This window comes from Triplophysa dalaica, chromosome 19, assembly GCF_015846415.1.
Source record: "Triplophysa dalaica isolate WHDGS20190420 chromosome 19, ASM1584641v1, whole genome shotgun sequence".
NCBI classification, from domain to species: Eukaryota; Metazoa; Chordata; class Actinopteri; order Cypriniformes; family Nemacheilidae; genus Triplophysa; species Triplophysa dalaica.
The window spans coordinates 14,466,584-14,485,555 of NC_079560.1; the positions used below are offsets into that span (position 1 = coordinate 14,466,584).

Below are 18,972 nucleotides of genomic sequence, written 5' to 3' on the forward strand. Positions count from 1 at the left end.
CTTTAGATAAAAGCGTTTGCTAAATGAGTAAATATAAATGCCTCTTGAGACAAAACAATGGCAATAATATATTTTAAGAAATGTCAGACCAGAACAATGTTGAATACAGTCCAACAGGTAAGTTGCACAAAACACAAGCACACACCTTTCCAAATAACAGATGATCCTTAAAGTTATGTGGAGTTCTTCTCTTACAGAAGATGAAGTGGATGAAGAAGGATGCCAGGAGACTGAATACGCTGCAGCTGTTAACAGGAAATGGACACGGAGGTAAACTACCATAAAATGTATTTTGTCATCTTTAAATATATTTAATCTTAAGGCGTTTGCTTATTTGTTGTAAATGTATAATTTTTTTAGACAACAATATAACTATGAAAAAATGAGTAACATTTATTCAATAAAACGTTCTGAAATTGGTGATTTGGGCTCAAACCGCTGGCAATAAAAGTGAATACACCCCTAAGTGAAAATGTCGAGGCTATAGGTCGAGGCTATAAGAAGGTTGCCAAGACCCTGAAACTGAGCTGCAGCATGGTCGCAAAGACCATACAGCTGTTTAACAGGACAGGCTCCACTCAGATCAGGCTCCACTCAGATCAGGCTCCCCAGAGGATGCAGCACTCATGCAGCCCCAGACCATGATGCTACCACCACCATGCTTGACTGTAGGCCAGACACTCTTGTCTTTGTACTACTCACCTGGTTGCCGCAACACACATTTGATACACACAAATGTATATATATGCCAACTGAAGCAGAGCATGATACCCTCCCTTCGGAGACTAGACCGCAGGGCAGTATTCCAACATGATAACGACATAAAAAGAAGCTGAGGGTAAAGGGGATGGACTGGCCAAGCATATCTCCAGACCAAAACCCTATTGAGCATCTGTGGGGCATCCACAAATGAAACGTGGAGGAGTGCATGGTCTCTAACATCCAGCAGTTTCATGATGACATCATGGAGAAGTGGAAGAGGACTCCAGTGGGAACCTGTGTGGCAAGCTGAGGTAAACTCCATGCCCAAGAGGGTTAAGGCAGTGCTGGAAATTAATGGTGGCCACACAAAATATTGACACTTTGGGCCCAATCTGGACATTTTCACTTAGGGGTGTACCCACTTTTGTTTCCACCAGTTGAGACATTAATGGCTGCGTGTGTGTGGAGTTATTTTGAGGGGACAGCAAATGTACACTGTTATACAAGCTGTACACTACTTTACATTGTAGCAAAGAGTAATTTCTTCAGTGTTGTCACATGAAAAGATATAATAAAATACTTATTATTCAACATGTGCATTTGGAAGGGAAATTTATTTTAATAGTGTGGCTCCAAAATGAGATAAAATTTCAAAAATCGTGTTTTTTATTATGTTATCATGTTTTTATATAGTTTTATTGTGTTTGTTAGCTGTCTTTGTTTAGTAAATATGGCTTAAATCAAAACAATCCAACTACAGTAATTTGAATGCACAACAAAAAAACAAGATTTAAATGGAGTTATCTCATTTAGGAACAAAACTCTTCATTTATAGGAACATTTCAGCAAGTTAAAGAGATAAACATCCTCATTTTTGAAGTGCATACTGCACACAAAATTACTTCCGCATGTTATTTTAAAAGAAAGGCACTTCGTTTCGCAGTATCAATCTCACCCTTGATTTCCTCAAATATTTTGTGTCAATAAATTATGAAAACTGAGGTAATGAGACCGATGATGAGCTTTAAAGCTGCCGGGTGGTGCAGTGACAATGCTGGTTAGCCGATTCAGCCGTTGGTTTTAACGGTGTTGCTATGCTACCGGAAATAGCGACACACTGCTTCGCTTACCGCATACAGGAAATATGTTAAAAGTCCATTCTGCAGATTCAGGGCAGAGGATAGATACTTTATAGACAATAAAATATAGCATAGCATTTGCTTTAGTTTGCTTTAGTCACACTCACAACATAAATCTCATCATTATCACATTATTGTTTGGATAAGTTGTTATTTTTCTACAATAGATCATATAAATAGGAGATCATATAAATAAGGAATGAATAAGTGTTGCTGACCTTTTAAACTGTAGTGTATTTACAAGTTTGTAGCACATTTTGAGAGTAAATACATTCCTAACAGTCGATGTGATCAGACAGCTTGTTTGTGTGCGCTGCTGCTTGGAATCGATGAGGGAGAGCGACAGCAGGTGGCTTGATTGGGAAATCCGTTCAAGAGGGATTGTGGGAAATGTAGTGCGCTGGTTAAAAATGACTGGAGATCGAAACAAATGAATAATGTTGACATTATTAAATAAAAGAGATTTAAAAGATTAAATAAAAATATGTGATATAAAAATCAGTATAAGATTATAAAATACTGACATTTTGAAAGAAAATGTATAGTAAAAAAAACATTTAAAGGTACAGTTTGTAGAAATCGCCGCTAGAGTCCGCACGATCAAGACAACAACTATCTCGTAGCTCGATGACGCTGTGTAGAAGCATGGAATGCTGGGATATGTTGTACCGCTGATGGTACCACTGATACATCAATCAGACGGGAACGAGAAATCATGTTAGCGGAAGAGGTAAAATAATAAAGTTTTATAAATGTTGCGTTTGATGAAATCATTTTATTTCATTATAATGAATAAGACCCGAGTAATGCAAGGTTTATAACTAAATTGTTATTTATAGATGTTACAGTAATTGTCCAATTCAATGGTGTGATAACACTGCGCAGTTTTAAGCGTTCAAATCAATCATAATAAAATTTATTTTGAATGTACCCACATCATTTGCAATAATGCTAGACGGACAGAAGGTACAAACTACTTCCGCATCTGTCTATGACATTGTCACGCGATGAAACGACCCCGGTCTACTGTTTAGAATGGTCATTTTCTCATGATTTAGTTGGAAACATTTGAGATATTGTAAGTACTCCGCTGAAAAAAATATATATAACATTGGCCTAGGGGTTTTTGGGTATTTAACTGCAAAATTCTTACAAACTTTACCTTTAAAACCATGAAATAATGTCATTCAAAGAATGATATAAAAAAAAACATTCAAAGTAACCAAACTTGTGAAAATATTTATGAATACATAAAATATTTAATAATGGGCACCTTCCTCCACCAAACTCAACCACTTTTTTTAAGCGATGTCTAGTCAAGGTTATTCCGTCTCCTACTATCTCGATGTCTGTCGGTACTGACAGTCTTCAAAACTCAAAGATAGCAGCTGAGGACAGTCAAGGTTCATTGTCTGGGCTTTGTTGAGGTATTCTTCTTGATACACAACTGACCAATATGTCTGTATTGCAGATCATTATTTCACTGCCTGCAACAACTGGACTCATACTGTATAACAGTGTCTTGTATATCATGTTCAATTATTTATGAAGCATTTTATTGTCTCAATGTACAGTGTGGAATTATTGATCTAGCTTAGCAAGCTTTTCAATAGTAGTATGTCAAATCATTGTGCTCTATGTGTGCCTGAGATACATTTACCAAGATCATTCAAGACTGCAAAATGCTAACTGTGAGTTTGTTAGGTCAAATGAAACCACAGATCATTTATTTATTCCAGTAACACCAATGAGAATCTGTTGACCAAATGCCAAAACGTTACATGTAACATCATAGTGTTGCATTGATTGAAAAATTATGATGTAATAAAGAACAAATATCTTCATGATAACATTTTTGTGATAAATTCAAATCAATGTCCCTGACTTATTCAGCAATAACCCCTCTTGACCATTGTGAATGTGGTAATCTATAAGGCCTTGGATGAAAGCGCAGTTAAGTGCAGACATAATTTCTTTGCACTCTATAACTCCATACGGGACAAAATGAAATAACATTTCTCCAGCCAAGATTGCGCGAGACAGTTCCTCAATACCAGAGAAATTTACTGTATCATCAGGTTTTTCAGAAATGGCCCTGTCAGCAATCATTATTTGAATGATTCGTCCCTCAAAACAAGGAACTGAACGCTTTTACTTCTTCTTTTGCTGTTCTCTGTTTTCTGTTATAAACAGTGCAAAGAATCCTATGATTAACTTTAGATCCTGCATTTAAATCCTTTTGTTGAAATAAAACCTCGCCATTTATTATAAGATGAAATGATTACAATTAAGTATAAACCTCAATACCATACTATATGTTAACAGTTGACTTTGTGTCATTTTTATTAGTATAAAATTTTATTTTCTATTTTTCTTTTTGATATTTACTAAAATGAAACAAGTGGATACTAAAATACTGAAAACTGAAGATTAAAAAGAACTAAAAAAGAGCAATGTGGTCACGTGCGTTTCCCTCTACAATTCCTTCTAATGTGGTTTGGTTAAACCTTTTTGCACCTGGCTTAGTGCACTTCTAAGTGGATTACTTGACAGATACCAGGTGTATCTGGGGCCCATGTCTATCCATCAGCCTCTGTCCTATTTCATCATTCACACATTGTCCTTCTCTAAAGCAAAACATAAGACAAATCAACTCAAAATGAAAACTCATTATTTTGCTGTTCTTAAACGTTCTCTGTTCTTCTGCATTGGCTCTATAACAGCGGTAGATAGATTGAGCAGTGAGTGTTCCTCACCAGCCCCTCGGAGAACAAATGTCATTCACAGCGTTCTAGTCTAATGTCATCTATCCCTTTGAGGACCGCTGGACGGTTTGAGCTGAACTCGCTACTCAACCTTCTTCAAAGGCTTGAAGTCACCAGGGGCCCTGTGACCGCTGCAGTCAGCCATCCCACAAGGCCGCGAGCAGAAAGGGAAATGGGTTACAAACCAAACACAGATTGTAAAGAATCATCACTTAACATCACAACATTTCTGAGATCTGGTCAAGCTGATCTATCTATAATTGGAAATCCAGTCGGAAGTTAACATCAGGCCAGGCATCTGCATGCCATGAAATAAGAACATTCTCAGTCGCAGCTAAAACATGTACTATATTTTTAAGAAATATGTGTTATTTTATGCTTTCAGAATACATAACATTTAAATTTATTCATTTGGCAAATGTTTTTTTCCAAAGCGACTTACAAGTAGGAGAGCATATAAACATTTTGTCAACACGCAGTTTACAAGGCCATGCTACTAGAAGGATTAAGTGGTCGTATGACGCGCCTAAAACTAATATTATCGTATCTTTTAGATGTAATGCAATGTGTATACATGATTTAAGGTTAAAAACACTGTATTTTCCACTCACCGTGGATGTTTGTATCTCCTCTTTGCCCCGCCTCTCTGAAAAGCGAGGTGTGCTATGATTGGCCAGTTAACCAGTGCGTAGTGATTGCTCAAATACTGCAAGCATGTGAAGGAAATGTAACCCGTCTTACCATGGGCAACTTATAACACACAAAAGACACAGAAAAACACGTATTCGGGCGATATGACCCCTTTAAAGCTGGAGTAAGCAAGGGAGACAAAATACAACAAGATTTACTTTTTTAGACACAATCATAAAAAGTTATTGGTTTTTGGTAAGTCAAATAAATATCGACAGGAATGTTTTGAGCTGATTTTTAAAGTTTCGAGTTGCTGCGATGCGAGAGGTGAATTTCAGCTGGTCGTTGAACATCACCCCTAGGTTCCTCGCAGACTTGGTGGGTTTATAGTTGAGGATCTGAGCTGAACGGTAATGGTTCAACTGATGGATGAGCCGGTATAACCAGGAGTTCTGTCTTGGAGGGGTTGAGTTGTAGGTGATGCTCTTTCATCCAAGAAGAGATGTTGAGAAGTTAGGCAGCTGAGAGTCATGCTCAGACAGGAACGGCATGATTTTCCTGATGTTATAGAGCATATACCAGCAATTTCAAGTGATTGCTGCGATGTGAGAGGTGAATTTCAGCTGGTCGTTGAACATCACCTCTAGGTTCCTCGCAGACTTGGTGGGTGTTATAGTTGAGGATCTGAGCTGAACGGTAATGGCTCAATTGATGGATGGGCCGGTATAACCAGAAGTTCTGTCTTGTAGAGGTTGAGTTGTAGGTGATGCTCTTTCATCCAAGAAGAGATGTTGAGAAGTTAGGCAGAGACACGGGCAGAGATGGTGGGCTCAAAGAACAAATAAATCTGCGTTCAATTTTTGCAATACTGCAGAGTTTATTATAAATAATTTATCCATGCCGGTCATCATTCTTTAAATTCCCAGGCTCTCATAATCTCTAATCAAAATCTGAACATGCAATTCCACCCTATACTGGCTATAACTCATTTAAAGCCCTTCTGTCAGTCTGGTGGCAGGTTCCTTTTTTTTTAAACAATTTTTATACTGTCAATTCGCAGTGGAAAACAAGCCACGCCCACTAGTTTTCACATTCAATATTCACATTTGAGTCTAACTCGGAAATACGTCAGAAAACGATGTCAAGGCGATCGCCATTTCCAGTACACAGAGACATGAATCATTTTCTCTCAAAAACGCTTCAAAAAACATTTATTAACCCATTTGACTTATATGGATTACTTTTATATTAAATGGATGGTTTTTTTTTGTGCTTCGAAACATTGGCGTACATGTAATGGCTTTACTAACCTAAGAAGAACCAGGATATCCATTTGTGTTCGGCATGGGGAGGCATGAGGGTGAGTAAATTAAGGGGAAATTTTCTTTTTGGGTGAACTATTCTTGTTATCGCTTCATTACTTAAATAATCAAAAATGTAATTTACGTGCCCCAATAAACTAAGTCCAGAGTGACAGTGGAAAGGACATAAGTGAGAAATCCTGACAGAAAGAATCTTTGTGCAAGGGGAAATATATGCAGATGAGGAGACTGATAAACAATCCGCTCATTAGGGAACGCAGCTGTACGAGATGCACTGTAGGTGGGTTTGATGATACACACCCACGCAACCATGTTGCTGTGACGGCATGATGAATAGTAAGGCATGTGTGCCTCTAACACATGAAGAATGGATGCTTTGAGGCCACGATCCCCAAATGGGAACAATTTGTGTTGTGGTTGGTTTGACATTCGCTTCTGACCCACTGGGCCCCACCAATCACGTCACTACTTTTAAGCATGACGTTCCCTGTGGCCCGAATCCTGGCCAACATACTACATTGTTTCAATTATTTACGCATGCTGTATCATACCCCCACCCTACCAAGATTGCGTAAGTACAAGAATCCAAAGCTGCTTTTGGTGTATTGGGAAACACAGTTGCTTTGGAGATGACGGGTGTTGGGAATGGCATGTGTTATTGTTTAATTGATTTTGTGCAGTTAGTCATGGCAAGCAAATTTTTGCATGCAACTTCAAACACTCTTGGTCTTAATGAATTCATAGATTTCAATTACCATACTGTGGCCGCCATCACCCCCAACCTCCCAAGGTCAACTCTGTAGTTGGTTTGCACACAAAGACTTTACACGCTTAAAGCTTGAATGAATCTTCATCCGACCATAAGTGCAGCAGAAAAAGACTTCATTAATAATGAATGAAATTGTACAGCCAGGGCAGGTTACTTTTAATTATATTTGCTTTGTTTTGTGGCAGGTATGGTAATTTTGATTTTGCATAAAGATAGTAAGGTAGGAATTAACTAAACAGCTGTGCTCCTTCTGTGCAGGCGATTTTAACACAGAAAGCTGCATCTTATTCACTAACCACCCAAAGTCAGGTTAAAGCAGGCACATCATTTACAGGAATAATGCTGGGGTATGAGTATGCAAATGAAGTGGTTGTCATTCTATTCAGCACAAACATGCCTTCTTACTACAGTATGCAAATGAGGTGGTATCCACTATTTGCCTAGTTCAAGTAAAGCAGTTAATAAATAAGTATGTTAAAAATTAGTGTTTAACCTGCAATTGTCTGTTTTAAACAGAGATGGCGATAGAGAGGGGACATTTTACAGATTGCAGCTTCAAAATAAAAGAAATTAAAATAAATGAAAATTCTATTATCATTTACTGACCGTGTTGTTATTTCAAAACCTGTATACTGACTTTATTCTTCCGCAGAACACAAAAGAAGATATTTTAAAGAATGTTGTTAACCGAACAATGGTAGTAGGCTACGCATTGACATCTATTGTTTAGACACAAAACCGAAGTGAATAGAAGTGAAATTCATTTAACAATATACTTATGAAATATACGTGTAAAAAATGTATATACTTTATATACTCATTTCTGGGTGAACTATCCCTTTAACGACAACGTAAAAAAAGATCATTATAATTGCATTGGTGTCAGTAAGTGATTTGCATAATTTCTTTAGTGAATACGCTGCTGATACAGCATAGGACAACCGCACACAAAAAACACGCCAGAGAACAATGAGACAGAAAACCTGTGCTTTGAAAAAAAAACATACAACCCACATTACAGCAAACATGATTTTACCTGAGATGTCATGCATAAAGAAAATGTGGTTTTGTGGCATCTTGCCGTTTGGATTCATAGTGGGCAAGAAGACTGTAAAATCTTTAATATGAACCAGATGCCCATAACAAAGTAATTTACAAGCGTGAAGGGAATTCCACAGGACCATAATAATCCTAAATATTCACAGAGAGGAGTTTTGCACATTAATCACACAGTGCACGAATGTAAAGCACTTCCTAGATATTAACAGATTCTAATGGCAATATGGAAATATCCAACATGCTCTGTCAGTAAGCCAGCCGACAACATTTTAAATATGCTTTAAACTTATTTCTTCCCAAAACATTCATGCGTTATGTTTAGTCATGAGGATCACGGTTTCGTGAGATGCTAAAAATTGCTAATTAGATTTCAAGGCCTGTTTAACAAGCATAACCGCTGGGTGTACATTTGTAATTCATACAAAGCTTCAGTAATAGTATTCACTCACTGATCATTTTCCTTACAGGGAGTTAAACGTTTAAAGACGCAAACTTGTAGAAAACAAATGCAAAAAAATTATTATCTTGATTTCAAGGGTCATCCTGGGTATGTTAGCATAGCATTGAATTATGCCTGACATATGTCATCACATCATCTGTGCCAGTTGCATGGTCATGATCCCAGCTAGCAAAAATTCGTCAAAATTCCCAGGTCGTCCCGGTCCGTGCATCTGTGATGTTGGCTCTGGCGACATGAAGTGTGCTAAGTGAACATAGCACAAATAAATCCACCGGTCGACACTGCAAATGTGCAATGACAAAACATTTCGCAGGGAGCCTTTCAACTCTTGTTGAGTGTAATTATCAACGTCGTCCTTTGTACGCAGAGAGAGAACTTAAATTATGCAATAAGTACAAGTTAACAAGGACGTTCTGACAAGCCAATATGCAATCAGGACTGAACAGACAGATTTGTTTGTATCCAGTCAAATTGGTTGTTTGGAGTCAGAAACTTGACCGCCTGAAAACCCCTGATGAATCAAATCTCTTTTTGGTCTACCTAGGCTGGTCTGCTGGTTTAAGAAGGGTTTGGTCAAGAAAATCTCACAGGAATTCGTAACTATTTTATCAGTTGGCTAAATCGTGAGATCGTACGAGGGGCAGGTTAGGGGAGGAGCCTCAGTATTGCATTTTCTAATAATCGTATATTTTTGTACAAATTACATCGTTTGAATTCATGTGAATTAGCCACCTCGTCAAGAGTTACGAACTCCGTGAGATCATGGAGGTTTAGGGGACTGGTTTGGGTAACCAGCTAAACCAGTTAAATGTTAGCTTGACCAGGCTGGGGGGCCAGCTTGGCTGACAAACCTTAGCCTAGGCTGGTTTAAACTGTTTTTAACAAGGAAAGGGCTGACAGTATGAAATTACAGCAAACAGAGAAGTTCTTCTTTGAAATGGGAAGTCCGGGTAAACTGGAGGGACTGTACAAAAAGAAAAAATGAAGCAAAAAGAGGGAGAGTCCTTTACAATTTCCCCACCCTTTGGCAAAAAAAGTCATCCAAACTCAATATTTATCTTAGTGTCCTGCATAGGAATGAGCGTGCATAACTGGTGGCTGTCCAGATGCAGAAAAGAAGGCAAGGGGGCCGAGGAGGGGTAGTGACGCTTAACCCAAAGTAGATGCTATTTCCTTTTCAGGCTCCTCTGACCCCTGGCTCGGGAGGAAAAACGTTTTCTCCCCCCATCCTTCGCACTACCCTTCTTTCCCTCTCGCTTGCACAATCTCAAGCACATTAGAGGGTGTCCTCAAACCCAATGCAGACTTCCAGCATCAACTGTCAAACTAGTAGGAAAGCAGCTTCTCTCTGGGCTTCTCTGATGGACTCGCAGGGCTCGCCGCGCTCGGCACAGATGGAATGAACGGAGCTGACGGGTTTGAAGGCACGTGGATATGGCACATATCATGAAAGTTCCACTCAGGAGGTCTTTTAGCGAGCATGTGAAGGATTCCACTAACAAAGCTTGGGATATATTCTGGAAGAGCGCACGTGAGAAGCGGCTGTCAGGTAAGGTTCACGTTCCGTGTGTCTGTCGTGCGAGCGTCCATCCTTTTGAAGTTTTTGTTGTATGCTATTTCATAAATTATTGTCGGTAAGCGTTGCATTTTGAAACCGCGGTGAGATATGACAAGCCAAAAGTTCAAGAATTATGCCAGGTTTGCACTCAGGGCTTCACGGTTTCTATTTTAAGTGCAGCCAGATGCATATTTTAAGAATTTTTAGAGGCTGTTATATAAACGGTGCTTACAGGTACGGTCTGCCGAAATACTTTGCACAAATCATCTTTGTCAAGCATTTCGCTTTTTACTCCCTAAACAGTGCCAACACTGGTAATAATTGAGCTTTCAAATATGTTACCTGCTTTGAGGTGATATGTAAGCGTAAAATTACATTTAGGCATCAAAGTGGCAGCCAAAATGTTTCTATTAACTCTAAGTGGAGTATGTGGTATGTTCTGAGCTTGCACAGGTTAAGAAGAACTTCCCGTCACCTCAGAAGAAGAGATTTGCTATCGTTTGGGCAAGACGCACAACCAAAACCTGATTAAGAGCTTGCACTTGATAAATCAGAAAACACAACGTCTCTCTTCACATTTCTTTTATTAGATAAGTACAGTCTACCTGCTGTTGAATAATTGCTTATAATTTGATTTGGTTCATACTTTGCTGGCCGGTCTTGGATTTCATGCTGACATATTTTGGCTTGGATGCAGCATCGTTCAGGTTTAGGTTAGTTTAAAAAAAAATAAGTTTTGACTTACTTTATATGTGATAATTTGGCTCTTGAATATGTAAGCTTAACCAAAAATGTTAATAGGGTCTATGTTAGGGGCCAACTAACAGGAGCCAGTTAATTTGCTCGGATATCCACATCACGGGTGACCTCCCAGGCATCAAAGAGACTGCAGGAAATGGCCTTTGGTCGAAATGAGACCTTCTCAGAAGACCAAATCTTCTTTAATAGCCTTCCTGTCTCTCTCACCTTCTCTTCTTACAGTGTCTCTCTCTCCCATTGCTCTCTTCTGTCCTTTTCCGTGCTTGTGCAGGGTGGGGATTTTTGTCTCATACATCTCAACCCTGTCCTAATGTTTACTCCCTGACCCAGCTTGTCATAACTCAGTCCAAATATGGTTGTGCGCTTGTCACGAGGATCTGCGTCCACCAGATGCGGGCAATAAACGCGACGTTGAGCTTTCTCATAGCCAATTAAAACAGATTGTTGCCAAACACTAGCTCCCCCCAATTAAACACGGCACGACGCCAAGGACTCGCAATTGCCGCAGCACCTAGCGGCCAAGTGAATTACGACGCAATGCTAGCGAAACGATGGTCTTGCTACATCTGGAGTAAACATCTGGCCAAAAGAGAGATTGGAGCTGTGAAACTGATTTGTGAGGTATTGCAATATCTGCTTTAAAAAAAAAGATTCGTGAAGAAATACACGCCAGTGCCTTCGCAACCAAAACAGCAATACTTAATCACTTTTCCTTCTTTTCTGTTAATATACAACACTCCTTTTTACCTTCGGGTTGCACAGAACAGATTGTCCTGCGTTCACTACAGTCAGATTATATTTCATCCTTGCCAAGAGGCATTACCTCATCACAGGAACCAGAGCCACGTGTTCCTGGTGTGCCTGTCAGTGGAGTGTTTGTATGTATGTATCAACAGCGGGCAGGAAGGGAACTGCGTATAAAGAGTTCTGAGATCCATTATGATGCAGAACAGGCCCGTTCGCTCCAGAGATTACTGTGAGAAAAGCCTCACCAGATGTTGCAATCTCAAAAAAAGGAAAGGGAAGGAGGGAAAAACGAAGCAGAAAAGAAACATACACAGCTGGACAAAAAATGGGAGGAAATGGGGTCAGATTCCACATTTTTCTTTACAGGACAACAACAACAAAGCAAACGTTTTCTTTACGATAGACCACTTTGTATGATGGTTTTTTCTGGTTTCAGATTTTTCACAGTACACAAACTTTATAACTGAATCAAAATGGCAAACACATATTTTTGCTATATGTAGAATAAAAATATGAATATAATAAAAACAAAATTAGACCAGAAGTGCTTCTTGGGAAGTGGTCTGTAGACATGAACATAATAGAATATTGGAGAAATTAGCAATAAGCAACTGTTTGAAACAATTACATATGGGAAATTCTGTCATATAATTTTCATCTCATTTAAACATTTATTTTTACACAATTTATTAAATGTTCTGTGCCTAATATACACTTTCTCTGTTAGACCAGGGGAGACGTTTCAAACATTCTGGGAGGTGTGCCCCAAGGACCAGGGTTAGGAAACACTGGTGTGGTGCATGCCATGGCCATGCCGGGGCTGTAAACATGCATATTATTGGGCGGTAATAACATAATGAGAACCCATTCCTATGTCACAAGCTTGCAGAGAGAATCTCACCAAAACAAAGTTAATGGGTTCTTCTTTTCACAATTTCCGAGTTGGCAGATGCACCGGGGACCCAATTATAGTACTTAAACATGGAAAAGTCCGATTTTTATCCGAAGAGCCCTTTAAACTTCATTTATGTTTCAAAAGTAGTTTTGAAGCTGCAATCAAAAACTTTTATCTCTGCAGCGCCATCTCTGTTGGAAATATAAAATTGCAGGTCACTTACTTTTCAAATGAAGGGTAAAGCATTAGTTAAATCTTACTATTGTGAATCAGGGTAAAGTACACCTTTTTGAGCAATTATTTTTTAAGTATCTGCTCAATAACTGATTTTTTTATATCAAACTAAAAAATGTTACGGTTTGCAGCTTTTTGTGCAATACAATAAAATCTCATTTTTAAGCAACTGGAGTCTTTATGCTATTATTACTTGGGCAACTGAGCAGACAAATTTGATCTGTCCAAGAATTAAATGGCAGAAAGCAGCCTACGGTTTGGTCTGGATTTGTTTTTTATATATGATTTTCAAACCAGTGGTCTCTTGTGTCTGTTAATGTTTTCACAAGTGGGTTTGCTGGAATGCCTGCATACCATCAGAAACACAATAAATTCCACTGACCTGTTTTTCAGACCCTTTGTAGAACGTGGTTTCAACGGTTTCAACGGTTTACCTGCTAAACAGACGTACAAAAATACAATTCTCTCCTTTGTTAGCAACTTACACATCAACCAAATCTTTAAGAAAGAATAATCCAAACAATAAAAGCCTTTATGCATCTAGAAACTGAAAATCAAGGAACACAGAAGAGCCGCTGATGCCAACTACAGATTTGAATTGTAAGAGTTTAAAGGGATAGTTCACCAAAAACTAAAATTCTGTCATTGTTTACTCACCCTCAAATTGTTCCGATTTTTTTACTAAACATAATGGAAGATATTTGGAATAATGTCAGTAACTAAACAGATCTCAAACCCCATTGACTCCCATAGTATCAATATTCCCTACTATGGTAGTAAATGGGGATGATATCTGTTTGGTCAGAAGCATTCTTCCAAATATCTTCCTTTGTTTTTAGCAAAACAAAGTAATGTATACAGGTTTGGGACAACCTGAGGGAGAGTAAATTTTCCTTTTGGGCTGAACTATCCCTTTAAGTCGACCTTCTAGGTCTAAAACCACCCTGAGATCTGGAAAGGCAGAATTAGCATTCTGGCTACTTACAACTGGTCTCTATTAAACCAAAAGCTGAACGATTGATTACATCTGTCAGCAATTTCCCATAAAAAATGCAAATAGCTGATTAGAGTAACAGATTTACACATGGACCTCACCATAAACGGGGCTCAGGGGTTAGGTGGGCATGAGGTGGGCGTTCACACACTCTCATAACCATATATAATCAGGGTTCTCAATGCCAGGGCTCATTAAACAGCTGCATCTCAGATTTACTGCTCAGTCTCCCTCCATTATCCCATGTGACCAGAGGTGACATGCGGGTATTTTGTTGTAATTTGTGCTGCTCCGGTCAATGGGAGTCTGTACAACTGCTCTTTTCACCTAAATGTTCTCAACTCATTTCGCCAAAGCCTTTTTATACAAGCAAAAAAGTTAGATTTATAGGCAATTAACATTTACAAGTTACAAACTGAACGTGAAATTAAAAACCTCTCGGCTTAAAAATATGAGAGGACGGGCCATTAGGGGTCTTTGAGAAGGACATTTCCTGTTTCTGAACTTTCATTCGGTCACATTGAACTCCCTGACAAGACATTTGAGACCCTGGACAACAAAACCAATCTTAAGACCATTTCACAGTGAGTCCGACATTTTGGTCCCAAATTTCCGCACGTTAAAAAATAAATACGACCTCATGTTGTGTCAATCACATATACACGCTGCCTCCGATATTTTCGGCCGTCATAAAAAATTCGGACAGGGTACAATTTTCTGCGTTTTTCGCATCTGTCAAACATTTTGATTGGCCTTTTATAACCATTCAAATATTCAATTGACAAAATATCTTCATGGAACATGTTCTTAACTTAATATGCTAAAGATTTTTAGCATTAAAAATCGATCATTTAACCCATACAATGTGTTTTTGTCTTTTACTCAAAGTGTTCCGGTGCTACTTAAAACTGGTTTTGTGATCCAGGGTCACATTTATGTTTTTTTGCATTTTTCTTTCAAAAACAGACTAGCGGTTCAGTTTTCAACTCGGCTAATTCAATGCTTTCAATACGCTAATACGTTTGCTTATGAAACAAATGGAAATGCTCCCCTGCTGTGCAGGACCACAAATCATTGATGATAGTTTACATGCTAAATGTCTGCTTGGAGGATTGACCTCTTGAGTGGCAAAAATGTACGCCAAATGACTTTCCGAGCGCTGTTTATGACTTTTCTCCCTAATGCCTTCATTTCCTTTCCCTCAAAAAGACTCACTCTTCAAGTTTCGCTCATTTTCTCTCAGTTCAAAAGGATAACCTGGCATTATGGCCTAATCAAACGTCTTTTCCCCGAAGGACGGATTCAGATCCTTCATTACCTTTGATGATGCATAAAATTGTCATCTCTCAGTGCGTGGCGCAGCCAAAGCCTCTGTCACAACAGTTCTACGAGTTATTAAATCAATACTTTCCAGCTCCATTCTATGCCATTGATAACGTGCACATGCTCCTCGCGATGTCTTAACTGAGGTGAATATGTTTCTGTATATGCGCAGAGGAATGTTTCCACTTGGCGAGATGCATTTCTAAAGGTCGCATAGAAATATCGATTTGTAAAGCTGTTTTGATGAATGTGGAGGATTATGCAAACTTGGGTGCACACCCACGACTTTATGAGATTGTTTGACCATGACAACAACTTCCCGCGAAGGTAAACAATGAGCGAACCGGAGTAAACAGTATTTCATCTTGCATTAGCCGCTCTGACCTCAAGCAGACAGACTGGTCATGACAGTTCTTGCAGGCTGGTGACCAAAAATGTTATTAGTGCACTGACGTAGAGTACTGTTTCATTGCAAAATAATAAAAGCTGGGTACAAGTCATAAAAGCAGAAGAGAACTTGAGACTCATTTCCTCTTTTCACTTTAAAAACAATAGCACCATCAATATTTTAACCTCTGACACGACTGTTTCCTCCAGACATAAACAAAGAATAGTCAGAAACATCAGGAACAGATCAGAGCAAGATAGATAAGTTTTAAAGTTTGGAAATCAGAGAGCTTTATCATTGTTCCATTCGGTTATTATTGGGAACTCGAATGTTGTCTCTTTTTATCAGAGTACTTTTCTATTCCGTTTCCAGAGCCTGATAAGTGGAGTTCTTCTAAGTCTTATACAGCAGTTTGCGTCATCGGCATGATTTCCAAAAGTGCAAGCTGCCTAATGGTTTTTCACACTGCAGTCTGCACAATGTCTTCTATAGTGTCACTTGGCAAGCATATCTGTTAGTGAAGGCTTGTGCTTAGGTGTCTTACGCTTGAACATAGACAGCTTCATATCCTTAAATGGTGAGACATCCAAGAGCTTAGTTTCATTCTACAGAATGAATCAACCTTCAACAGTTCCAAACGTTTTACCTCTTGAAGCCATTTAAAAATGATACAAAACAGGAAGCTCTACCTTCTTAGATTAAGAAACACTTAAATCTCTTCACTTCTTTACAAATATGACAAAATCTTTTCTTTAGAGAAAATAGTTCTGTAGCACATCTGAAGAGCTAGAAATCTGATTTTGCTGTTCACAGTATCAAGTGCACAGGTGCAGGTGTTAAACTCAATTGTGTTCCAGTCTTGGATGTTGGTCAATTGTTGTTGTTTTTCATGCTGAAACATATTTTTGCATCTAGCAGACAATTTTATCCGAAGTGTATATCAAGCAATGTGCATAAGCTTTACACACCTTCTGCGAATATTCCCATCACTGCACATCTACTGTATTAGGAGCGCGCAGCAACACACAAACATGCCAAATAATCCAAATAAATGGATTAGAATGTAAAAGATTATTTTTGTGAACATATGGATAAAAAATCTGCCTTGTCCTGTAGATGGATTGCTTTCTATGATCTTACGAATGCTGCCGTGTAAATAATGAATCCCCCATGGCGCGAGTGCAACTGGCTTTTAAAGGGAATGAGATATGAGACTCTGATTGGTTTACTGCACATTTTGCCCAAAACGCACCAATGACTCATTAAAAGTATAGGGAGAACCCTTTAAGACCATGTGCCTGGCACGCCGACCAGTTTGCCCGTCCTTACACTAGCAAAAATAGATTCAGTCATGCCCTAAGTGCACTTGCGCCTTGCGCTTTAGACCATGCGCTTAGATCGTTGAAATAGGGCCCTTAAAGTGCCATGAACTTTAACAATCCAGTGGTTATCTCATACTCCAAAGCACTTGTTGTATCAGTTCTGTACCTTTTAATCACAACTTCCCGTTTTACTGATAAAAATCCCTGTATACTTACCCCAAAAAATTGTGTAAAGTCAGCCTATCAGATTAAAGCTTGCCAGATCAAGAAAGTACCTTCTAGTTTTATGTGCCATATCTATCAGATGGTCCGATTGTGTGGGGGTGCTGTATAACGCTGAGACTACTTCTTGTGTAGCTAAGCGTAGCTTGAATACTTCAGATTTAGAATAACTGTGTCTTGGAAGGCTTAGACCTCTAAAATGGTCGGATACTTTAAAAAACGTTACTTAGATGTTGTCTTCAATACTTCTGCTGCATGAGTTACTTCTACTGTTGTCCCCTTCAGACACAAAACTTTCCAACAGGAAGTGAAATGAAACATTCCTTTTACAGTGCCTTAAATGTGTCCAGTAGAGCTAGTTTCGCAATGCTTTCTTTAACATCAAAACACTTTTTTTTAGATTTTATTTTGCCTTTATTCACAGTACTGTAACAATAAGAGCAGAGTTGTAAAGTACTTGAGTAATTTTACTTGATTTCTCTACTTAAGTATTATTTTTGGGGACCTGTACTTTACTTGAGTACAATTAATAATGAATACTTGTACTTTTACTTAATTCATTATTTTTTTTTTGAAGTACTTTTTACTCCTTACAATTTTATTTATACTCAAAAAGTACTAATTTTGTGAGTCTCACTTCGTCTATATTCCCTTACTACTAACGAACCAACTGAATTGCGCTGATAAACAGTTTAACTTAAATGTTATTTATTCAGCCAATGAGATTCGTTTTAACATTCAATTAAATTGGCCATACATTTTCATTGGTCCTTTTGAAGTGACATCAAGTCACATCAATTACCACAATGCACAGCACCTTGCTTGACCTGGACATGAGAGAAATAATCAGTGGAAGAAAATGGAGGAACACGACTAACTGCTAATACAGTTCTAAATCTGCCAAAGGATCAAGAGCACCTGCGGCCTTCTTGTAGTGGAATGAATAAGAATTTGTATAAGATGAAGTGTGATCTTTGTCTCCCTCTCACCAAGGAAATATCGGACTATCTTAACTCTTACAATTTTTGAAACCAGCTTCTGCTGAAGTTAAACCAGAGGTTTTACAACCTTGTGTAGCATGTTGCATATTAGAATAGACATGTCTTGTAGTTTGATAAAACTGCAAGAGTTAAATACAATTAAATACAATCAGTTCTAAAGCAGGATGACACATTGCATGTGGTTCATTCACTTTATATTGTGAACGATTAAAAGCTTGAACAAGAATCTCTTGTCACATTTACTTTTAATCAAGTAATATTTAATTGTGGTACTTTTTACTTTTACTCAAGTATGTTTCTGGCCAGATACTTGTGCTTTTACTTGAGTAAAATTTTCACTTAGTACTTGTACTTTGAGTTGAGTTACCTTTTTGAGTACTTTTTAGACCTCTGAATAAGAGGACAGGAAACTAAGTCGGTGAGAGGTATCAGGAAATGACCACGAGCTGGGACTCGAACTAGGGTCGACCAGAGCGCAAAAGCACCATATGTCGGAGCACTTACCACAAGGTTATCGGCTGTGATAACAAAAGACACATTTCTGATTGCTGATATCAGTCGATGATGAAGTCTTGTGACATTCACTTAAGGGGATGTGTCCACCAAGGCGCATTTACACGGCTTAAAACGGCAGGAGCTCACCTGAAAACGCCAGCGTTCTGCTCAAAGTTGAGCATTTTTCG

At 38.5% G+C, this 18,972-nt stretch overlaps 1 protein-coding gene across 1 annotated transcript in view; it reads left to right on the top strand.

The window, feature by feature from the left end:
- The first annotated feature begins 9,938 nt into the window (after positions 1 to 9,938).
- The window catches only part of si:dkeyp-23e4.3 (rho GTPase-activating protein 7), a 46,771-nt gene continuing 37,737 nt past the window's right edge, over positions 9,939 to 18,972 (top strand). The window contains exon 1 of the mRNA XM_056730939.1: positions 9,939 to 10,395. Coding sequence (XP_056586917.1) covers positions 10,281 to 10,395 — 115 coding nt within the window. The 5' untranslated portion in view covers positions 9,939 to 10,280. The remainder of the gene's footprint in view (positions 10,396 to 18,972) is intronic.